At 39.3% G+C, this 10,867-nt stretch overlaps 1 protein-coding gene across 3 annotated transcripts; it reads left to right on the top strand.

Annotated features, from left to right (window-relative positions):
• Positions 1–43: 43 nt before the first annotated feature.
• On the top strand, positions 44–10,631 carry LOC124156557 (CCAAT/enhancer-binding protein gamma). 3 transcript variants are annotated; one of them, XM_046531176.1, is made up of 4 exons: positions 44–207; positions 739–1,030; positions 8,736–8,969; positions 10,347–10,631. In XM_046531176.1, exons 1-3 carry the CDS (start codon positions 202–204, stop codon positions 8,939–8,941), a joined length of 504 nt encoding a protein of 167 aa, XP_046387132.1. In that variant the 5' UTR covers positions 44–201; the 3' UTR covers positions 8,942–8,969; positions 10,347–10,631. The 3 variants fall into 3 exon arrangements, with proteins under 3 accessions (XP_046387132.1, XP_046387131.1, XP_046387133.1); XM_046531175.1 differs by having other exon boundaries at positions 45–207; positions 8,736–10,631; XM_046531177.1 differs by lacking the exon at positions 44–207 and adding an exon at positions 579–659 and having other exon boundaries at positions 8,736–10,631.
• Positions 10,632–10,867: the final 236 nt, after the last annotated feature.

Here is a 10,867-nt window from a genome sequence, read left to right on the forward strand (position 1 = left end):
CGATATATGTATCGATATGATTACGTCACATCGGAAATTCTTCGAGATCGGAGGAAAGCAGCCGTAAAACAACATTTCTGAAAATTGTCAACACTACGGGAAGTGGCGACTGTCGTGACTGTTAATGATTGATATTTGGGAATGGACTCAGTGGAAGTTGATTTAGAATATTTTTTTTTCATTAGAGTTTTTGTGAAGTGAATGAATGTAAGTGAGAGTTCTTTTAAATGTTTTCGCTATGGTCGTATGTTGCAATCCAACCTGTCACAATCGCGAACTGTTTTCGCCCTTAAAAAAATAGAATTTTATTGTCCTTGCTCTATATCTTCTAATGCCAAATATGTAATTCCTTGAGGTTACTATTCGGAATTCCTAAATGAAAATTTGATTTTCACACATCACTTCGAACAGTTTTAAAGGAGAGAGGTTATCTGCTGTGTGGCAGTGTGTATGAATTCTTCCCATTTCAGTGTATTTTCAAAAAATTAGTCTGTTTTTAAAGTAATTTCATTATCTCTCACAGCTCTTATGATGCAATCCTATGAGATGTTTCCTCACGCCATTTCATTTTCTATGTCGACAGCCCTTATTGCGCCATTTTCTGAAAGGATAGAAATTACGAACAAAATTTAGTTGCCGAGTTTTTCATTCTTTTCTCGGTAGTGTCTCGTATTTTATTTGCAACATCCATTTCCCATTTATCGGGTTGACCTTAGTTTGTATTTTACTTAAAATCAGACGGGTATGTCACCCAGAGGAGATCCAGACGCTGATGGAGGCGGCCGGAAGACCCAAGGACAGCGACCCAGCGGTAGCCGAGGTGGATCTGGGACTGGCGACGATTACCGCCGCCGCCGAGATCGTAATAACCTTGCTGTTAAACGAAGTCGAGTAAGAAGTAAGCTTCGAACACAGGAGACGCTGGAGAGGGTTCGTACTTTGAAAGCAGAAAATGAAGCCTTGGAGGGTCAAATAGAAGCCTTGGGCAAGGAGCTAGGTTTCCTGAAAGAATTATTTATTAATCATGCAGGTAAGCATCAACTTGAGAATCATTAATTTTTATTTATTAAAGCACTAGACGCCTCTTTCCTGTCTTATGATTCACTTCACTTCTCATTCTTTTAGTAGTTTGAATGTGAAGTTGTATTCCTCTAACCAGCTGTGTTAGTTTCAATGCTTATAATTTATTCTAGTTGGTGGGTATCATGGTTATCTCCTTGATTAAAGAAAATGTTCCTGACAGTATTAATGTTTTTATTTTGCTTGACGGTGTCAGGTCAATCTAGCTTGTGACAGTGGCATAGCCAGGAATATTGTGTGGCGGGGGGGAGGTCCATAGCCAGGGGGAGGATTTTTGAAGTATAGGGTATATGTTGAACATGCTAAATATATGACATGTGATGAGGGTTTTAACTAATTTTACCACTTTTCATAATCGAAAACACTTCATTCTTTAAAGAAATATTTTGTAAATTCATGATTTTTCAATATTTTGTTTTATTTTCTGATGAAAAGTAAGTGTGCTTTTATATTTTGGGGGGGTCTGAACACCCTCTCGCTACGTCACTGGCTTGTGACTATAGTTTTAGTGGAATGCCTACATTATCAGGTGATGAGAGTAATGACGACTTTGTAATTTTCTGTGAAACGTGTACTCAACCCAGCTGGTTTTGGCACTTACTGTCATAATCAAAGTTGCATCTCAAAGCACTGCATAGAAATTACGAGCAATGGAACAAGTACCCTTGGAGTTGTTGAAGTTGTATCCATGATAATGATATTGTAAGTGGGGAATTTCATCTCAAATCAGGCAGAGAGGTGTCAGGTGAGCATCACTGACTTCTCTGAAAGTTATACATATGAAAGCAGTATCCTTATGATGAATAATGATCACTTTATCTCAGCTCAGAACTGAACCGTTATAAAGACATTTTGCACTATCTACCTGATTTGAGATGAAATGGCACAAGTGCTGAAATTGGTTGAGTTGACTAAATGCTGTGTGGAAAATTACTAAGTGGCTGTTACTCCTATCAGAATTAATTTGTACTCAAGTGTCCTGAATACAGCACATACTGGCCTTTACATACGTATTATGTACTTACATTTAACAACTGTGTGTTCACAAACATCTGTGCCCTGGGTATAGGTAACTTAACAAAGCAGGGCATGCTATGACCTTTGGTTTGGCAGGCAAAGACTTTACTTTGCCACAAGTTGACCCAACTGGTTGAATCACTGGATCATCAGCTCTCATGTTCTTGCCAGAAAGGTGCTCTTGGTAAGCTTTCCCAATAAAATAGTAAGAACAGGTGATATAAACACTGTAATCACTAAAATTAATACCTATGCATACTTTTGTGTGTTTAAAAATAAATACATCGAGTTGGAAAGAAAGGGTTATGAACATAAAATGGAAAAAGGATGAGGACAAGGGTGGTGTGGTACATGGAAAAATCCAGAAATCAGAGGGTAAAAACGCGGCCTCAGGCCTTGTATGCTCCTATCCCTTTCTTTCCTTACCTATGGATTTATTTTTATGTTTGTGCTTAATGGGTCGTGTGAATGATTGTAGTAGTATACACATACATACCTACCTAAGGACAACCTTTTGCAAACAGAAAAGCAATCCAGACATCATCATCACTCCGTCGGACAAAGGGTCTACGGTGGTCGTAATTAATGCGGCTGAGTATTGTAACGGTTCGAACCGCGAGAGCCGCCCGCTCGACTCCTGTTCGATCTCCACCGGACATGTGATCATAAATTCCCCAATCCCCAAAATACAATAATACTTTGGCTTACCTTTTCAGGGCCCCAAATTAGGTCCCCCACTTGAACGTGCACACTCACTTACAAATGGACTGAAGGCACTTGTGGCAATGGCAAATAATAGCAAATTCCATAAAATCCTTTTTACAACTGATTTTAATGAACTAAATGGCATCGATCCAAAATTTTACACAAGAAAAAATATTGCCCCAATCACAAATGACAACTCTTCGTCAATAATTCAACGGCGTCACCTCCGACATGAAATTTAACCACACGTCTTCTCCTTCAAAATACCAATAGCACTTCAAAAATAATTATTACACAAAAACAATTATCTTTTCCAATGAACAAATGTGATGGTGTTGAGTGAAACTCACAAGAGTTGCGTTTCATGGCAATTATGAAATCAAAATAAGTTAGTTCAGATGGCCACCCGTCTCAAGTCAGGGCTCAATGATACGCCAAGTAACTACCAAAGATTCACAATTATTGCTCAATCTTCTCAATGCGAGCACTCAAATCTTGCAGGGCCGTGACGAAAGACCAGTCGTTCGCCCGTCATTTACGGAGCGAAGGTCAGCAGCGAATTCTCTAGGGCCTTTAATGGAGAGTTCACTGGGGACTTTCGGAGGGGGACAATCTGGATTGCAAAGGAATTTTAGAGCGTTGGGAAATTCCAAGCTTACGTCCTTCCTTGATGTCCAAGCCACCCCTCGCCAGCCGTCCATGTGCGTGCAACTCCGTCCACCTGCCGAAGTTGGCCTGCCACTGCTTGTCACTGCACTCACAATTCAACTTGATTAGTGCCAGCGCGTATGAGAGAGAGAGCAGTATCTCGCGTCTTCGCCTTTTATCACTTCTCTTCTACCCATGAACACCTCCAATTCACCCACTAACGCCCTCTTTCACACAATTTAGAGGTGGGTTTTCGAATGCTTTCCGGGAGAGAACCACAACGTCGCCTCTCCCGGAAATCCAACTTAACACTTTTTCACTGCATTTCACTTTTGCAACACAAATATTATACATTTAAACATAAAATTAACACTCCATTCAGATATTTTGTGCCGCTTTTTACTCCCCGATGCCGAAATGCGAGTGTGCGTGCTGACGTAACCCAGCCGCGATTATATTAATTTACGCTTCGGGCCGACTCGGATCCGTACCGTTACAGTATAACAATGAGGCGCTCAGGCAATTGTCAGATGCTTCAGCTTATCTACCTATTCCTGCCGATCCCAATCCTCAATACCAAGAAAAGATTCTTTCTTTTCTCGAAGAAAACGGACCACAGGAGAGATTAACAGCCCAAGACATCTCATTGCAATCGTCTCCCAACTCCCGTAGCCCTCATTTCTACATCCTACCGAAAATACACAAAGCTAACAATCCCGGCCGTCCGATAGTATTTTCAATTCCATCTTCCACAGAATGAATTTCTGCTTTTGTTGACCATTATCTCCAACCCATAGTCTACTCTCTGCCTTCATGCATATAAGACACATGTCATTTCCCCCAACACCTTCACTTGATCACCCTTCCTGAAGACAAAGACGTCATAATGGTGACCATCGACGTCATATCTCTGTACGTCCATGCCTGGGTTAGAGCAAAGGAAGCATTCCTTGGGGTCTTTGTGCTAAACGAATTTGAGTTATATGGGATTGTTATAACATTGGGAAGATAGGGAAGCGCTCCCGGTAGCAAAAGTGTTGGGTATCGAATTTCCTACAAACCATGTATATATTCTTGTTAATAGCCTCATAAGACCTTATTTATGTAAAAATTTACAATTTAAAATATATTTAAAGATTGTAGGCACGCATTAAAAGATTTATTTTGCATTAAAATGAATTTGTATGTACTTTTGACTTTCCCACCTTCCGGGTGGATGGCCTATCATCCAGGAAAAATGCATACTATCTTAAGGGTTCGTAATGCATTGCCGGCAGTTGACGAATTTTCAAACCAGTCTAAAAACAATTCTTGTGTCACCGAGACCTTGTTGTTGCTCATCTAAATAACAGACAAATGCTACTTTGAATACCATTTCATTGCTTGAGGAGTTAGTGAATGAGAAATCATAACTAGCTTTAATTTGCCCCCTGAGGCATTAGCATCAAGCAGCAATGTGAAACGGTCCTTAAATGCCTTGAAACCTAACTCAGGTTTTTCTTCCCTGAAAATGAATGAACAACATTGCATTCTCTTCTAAAACAATTCCATCTCGTCAACTTTAAAAACTAGTGGAGGGGGAAAGGATCCACTCTCAATCACAGATTGGAGTTTATCAGAAAATGTTGCGGCAATTATGCTATCAGCACTTGCAGATTCACCTGATATCATAGCACTAAAACACCAGCTCCAAGTTTAAAATTCTGGAGCCAAACCAGAGCTTCCACTAAATGTCTCGGAGTAATCACCACCCTCGTCTTCCTTTATAGATTCAAATAAAGCATTCATTTTTGGATAAATAACTGCCTGTGATAGAGGAACATCATTCAACCGTTTATTATAAATCCAGGTAATTAGAAATCTTTCCATTTTTTCCAGCAATGAACTTCGCGAACGTGTTAACCGTTTGGCTGAAATTGGTGAGGCTGATCTCACTGACATTTTAACGTTGTCTTTATTCAGGATAATAGTGCAGGCTGTTGATATCAGAGCTTATCTCACGCACACTATCGCTTTGACACTCTGTATTTGCAATGCAAGTGATCACTTTCAATTTCTCAGTTTATGCTTTTCCTTGATAACTCCTTTACTTTACTATCCGCGCTCCTAATTTTTGCCATTGTTCACTTGATTTTTACTCTGTATGGCTCTATCAGAATCACCTTATACCACTAAACAACTGCCGCACTGTATTCCTGAGACTCAGAGGGCCTACTGCTGCTGGGAAGGCGTAAAGACAATGTATTTGAGACTCTCTCTCAGACCCTTTTACGTGTTGATGCACTTCATATGCAGCTGGGCCTCCACTCCCGGATGACCTTGAAGGCTGGATAGGTGGACCCTTTACGTGGTAGTCAATTCACCCGATAAGCTATGATAGCAAAAATGACGTCTCAAATCGTATTGCTTAAAAAAAACTCATTTCCACTAGCTCTAAACTTGATTAATGATCTAAATTCAATGAAGTTATTCAGTTAAGGGGACGAGGGAAATTACTTCCGTGGGTTGGCTGTCCGGACGAATGACGAGTAATGTTTTTTCCCTTTGCGCAGCAATGGATTTCGACAAATATGTAAACAAAGAATAAAATATGAGGCAAGAATTACTATTAATATAGGTAAAATAGGTGTAATTTCATGTGTACTTCGTGCAAGTTCACATTTTTTCTAGTGAGTATTAAAGGCTACTTGATTAGGCTAAGCAGCGTTGGAATGTTTCCCTGAGGAATGAATTTGTGCTATATTAAAATGACTCTAATCAAAATTACGTTAAGCGAGGCATGGGTGTATACTTTCATACCGCACGCAGAAGGCCTCTCCGCTCTCCAACACTTTCTTGAACAATGCTCCACTCCACATATTCTTAGCGCAAAGTTTCTCGTGGACTTCCCCGAGATAATGCTCAAACACAATTCTTTCTCTTTTAATAACAATCACTTCACCCAGTCTAGGGGTTGTGCTATGGGGAGCCGGTTCAGTCTGTCTTATACCAACCTTTTTCTTGGCCCCCTAGAAGTCTTTTCTCTCCTCTATGCCCACTCACACCCGCCCTTTGGGTCCGATACATAGACATTTGTCATCTTCCTTCTGTGGCCACATGGCATGGAATCCTTAATCACTTTCATTTCCTCCCTCAACTCATTTTCATCCGTAAATTTTCCATCCTATTCCTCCTCCACTCACGTCACATTCCTTGATGTGGACATTTTTCTCACTAACTGTAAATTTCACACCTCTGTACACATTAAAAACACTAATAAACAGCAATATTTGCATTACAATAGCTGTCATCCGACACATACCAAACGCTCCCTCCCTTTCCCTCTATCTATCCGTGGTCACAGAATATGCAATAATCTGGACTCCCTAAATAGATTTCTTTCAAATTTACACCGTGCTCTCCAGAGAAGGGGTTACCCAGAATCCCTCCTTTGACACAAGATCCAAAAAAACCATATGTCCCTAAACAACAAGGGGGGACAATTCCTCACAGTTTCTTTCCCTTAGCACGACCTTTTCTTCACGCGTGGACGTACTGCGTAGGACTCTAAAAGACCTTTTCCCTGACCTCTCGGACCACACAACCACTTCTAGATTTTTCCCGCAATGCCCTTCAATCGTCTTAAAAAGACCACCAAATCTAGCCAACATCTTTAAAACAACTAAGCCATTGTCCAAACATAATGTATCTATTAAACCATAGCCCTCACCTTGCAACCGTGCGAGATGCAAAACATGTTGCATCCATGTGCAATGGTTGAATTCATTGAATCTGAGGTAGGGATCGTGTTAATGGTGTAGCCACAATCAATGGTCACCCGATGGTCAATGGTATACCCGACATCAGGTCTTCTATGTATGAAAGTACCCATAAAACACCTAGTACCATGAGCCTTGGTATAATTGAATTGCCATGGGAATTAAAGAACCTGGATAGTGTAGTGGTCTGTGCATTGGCCCAGAAAGCCAAAGGTCCATGGTTCGATTCCCAGTCCAGGGGATTTTTTTCTCATGGTAATTCTTGTATATTTCACTGACTTTCGCGCGGCAGGGTTAGAAATATTACACAAACTTTGTAGGCTTGCATTCCAGAATATGTTGTCCTCAAATCACCTCCTTTGAAGGATTATATAACCAATAGTTGAAGTAAAAAGCTATTTTAACTATTGCAGCTCTACTGAATGTCCATCCAAAAGTCACTTCCTCGGAGGTGTCAGTGGTTAAGGTGTCAGACACCCAGGTGGAGGGGTCTGCATTCAGGTCTCACTTGAGTAAACCTTTTCATCATCCCTTTGCCTTCTTTCTTTCATGAAAGCTCATAGTGCACCATTCTGTAAATGAATCTTCCTCAAAACTTTACATTTTCTTCACACTTTCTGTGCCCAGCATTTTTTTTTTTCATTTGAGGCAGCCTTTGAATTATGTTACATCCATATCATAGCAAGATGTATTCATGAGCTATCTCTGCTCTTGATTTCCTTTTTTGTTGCTGTATAATATTATCAATGAAATGTTCATTCAATTCACTTATTGTTTACAAATCGGATTTTTGTCAATAGTTATTTATTTTTCATCGAAAATGCAGCTTTGTGCAGAGGAGGAAAAGAAAGGCATTAAGAGGGCACTTAAAATTTCATCTATTGAAACTTCGGAGGAAGAAACCTTTCCTTTGTCAGATGGGTCTCAACATTGACAGATTTAACATAGGATAACGTCATATTGAAATTAAACCGCTAAACCACAGATGCCTGTGAGGAGGCGACTTTTGGAAGGGAATTCATTAGAGATGCTTTTGTTTCAATGCCTACTTTGTTTAAACTATCCGTTACGTAATCCCAGAAGGGGGTGATTTGTGGATGGTATCTGATGGACTGTCAGTCTACAAAGTTTGATTGAATCCTGAGTCCCGGTTTTCGAATAACCATCTTTTGAAGATTTCTCCATTTTCCGGGTTATCCCCACGTTTCGTGGTCAGAGGTGAGGACAGTTTCGCCAGGATTCCACCAGGCGTCTTCAGGTCGTAGTGAAACTGTCATCACCTCTGACCACGAAACGCAGTGATAACCCGGAAAATTGAGAAATCCACAAATTCTATATGCCACGGAAGACTCCGAGACAACCATCTTTTTAGCTAGAAAATTGATTCTAAAGTTTTCATAGGAACAGCTAGATGTTCAGGGAAATAGTTATTAGTTTGTTGAAAATTGTGCCAAATTTTATTACTGTATTGCTGGAATATTAAGGTGTCTGAGCCCTAAATTTTGATGTATGAACTATTTTTTGAAGGGACAAGTACACCAATTAACACAGGTGAATTGGACTTAGAGGCTCTCTTGCAAGATCATCCAGATGATGGGTTATTAAATCCCAGCAAACCACGAGGGAGGACGAGTAGAGGTGAAACAAGTGGGAGTAGCAGCAGCAGAGACTTCAAGGCCGAGTCTCCAGGTGACGGTGATGCCGAGGACTCTGAGCCCCATGGGCCGTCTTAAATCAATTCAAGGGAGGGAGGAGGAGTTGGTGCGTGTAATCAGTGACTTGAGTGATTGTGCCCTGTGGGACCCCTTGTGTTGTTTCAATCTGTTTATGTCTATGCTTTGTCCTAAATGCTTGGAGTACCCCACATTATAAGTGTTCATGGTTTCTCCTTGGAAGGATTCAGCTTTTTTTAATTCTTATTATGATGAAACAGTTGTTTTTTAATTGTATTTAGCACATTTAACCACTTTTTATGTAAATATTTTTACACGGAATTGTATTTGTTGTATTTACATCTCTTGTTTTGTATTTTAAATTTTTATAGACCAGTTCACGTTTATAATAACCTTATCATTCCCCTTTTATTTTGAAAAGATGAATTCATTATCATTCCTATAGGCAATCCAAACCCACCTTAAATAATAAAATGGCTTTACTAACATGTATGATAGCAACTCCAGGTTTCAGTGTATGCTGTTAATTACCACGAGTGAGGTACCTTTGTTAGAATAGGATGATTCAGGGGCAAGCATATGTTAGTGCCACGTAACAGCAGTCCAGAACACTTGATGGTGATGTACTAAAATTTAGGCTTGGAAGTGGGAGCAATATGAACAATTTATTAAATGACTAAGCTCTTTTGTACAGCCAAAATAACTTGGTGGAATGGACTAACCATTGAGTTATCATAGTCATCTAGACGTTCCATCCTTTTGGTTGAGCTCCATGAATTAGATTGGGTGCCTATTCACTAGTTTTACAACATTTTAAACTCTCCTGCAACGTAAAAGAGGTTTTTTTAAATTGGTCTTCTTGTTATGTTATTTACAAAAAGTAAATATGCTTCACAAGAAAATAACAATTTCACTTGGTTACCTCAGGATTGGGAGAACTAGCTTAGACTCCGTGGTCAGCATTTTGCTGTGCATATTCAAATGCATTCTTAAGATTGTTTGAGTGACCAAATGTGGAACTTTGCTTGGAAACAGTGCTGAGGTCTACAATGACAATCCAGTAGTTTTGCATGTCTCAAAGTGAAAGTAAAGGATGCATTGGTATGTGTAACGCAAACTCTCTAATATGTTTTAAGTGTACCACAGTCTGGGTTTGATTTTATTGCACATCTTTTCCATTTCCTGTTCATTAATGTCCAGTGCTAACATAGCGCTTTCTCCTGTGAACGTATATGTACACTAATTAAATATGTATAAGTTAATTTGTATCAGGTTGAAATTATAAAATATGAAAATGACCCAGAAAGCCACATGGTAAAGTAAGAGTTATTTCTGAGGTTGATTTGTCGGTGGCTGTTAAATCCAATTGCCATTTATGTACGCCTATTTTGGGAGTTGTGGCAGTATATGTATTTTTATGCCATAATGTAACTATAGTTCTTTCAATCGAATCTGTAAGGGGCAGATGGGATGAAGAAATGCATGCATGGAGAACTCAATGAAGAAATAATCTAAATCAGAGGCAGGACAAGAAATGGTTCCTCATGTATTTTCTAAATAAATATTATTATCAAGGATTTAATATTATATAATGCCAGTGAATCACATTTATACAGAAGTATGTAGTTGTTTGGGTACCAGTCGATTGTTGAGCAACTAAATTCTAGCCACTCCTGTGAAAGTGTTTGTAAATATGTACCAATATTTTTAATTTATGATTTGAAATTTTAATGAAATTACTTTGGTGGAACTTGTTCTGTTATTTTGTCACCCTGTCTTTCAATGAACTGCGAAACTATTTTAGATGCAATTGAAATGCTCCAGAAATCAATCTGCAGAAAAATACATGTAATAATTGACCTTTTTGACTATGAATTTTTGCTTGGAAAGGTATTCAAAAGAGTGCAATTTATTTTCCATGTGGTAGTCCACGTGTTGAACAAATGTTGCATGGAATTTTCAAGGGGTAATCCATTACCGATATGG

Source organism: Ischnura elegans, chromosome 3 (genome assembly GCF_921293095.1).
Source record: "Ischnura elegans chromosome 3, ioIscEleg1.1, whole genome shotgun sequence".
Classification (NCBI taxonomy): Eukaryota; Metazoa; Arthropoda; class Insecta; order Odonata; family Coenagrionidae; genus Ischnura; species Ischnura elegans.

Coding starts and splice junctions, on each gene's coding strand:
- LOC124156557 (XM_046531176.1), top strand. Junction 1,031..8,735: donor ATTATTTATTAATCATGCAG/GTAAGCATCAAC, acceptor TATTTTTTGAAG/GGACAAGTACACCAATTAAC.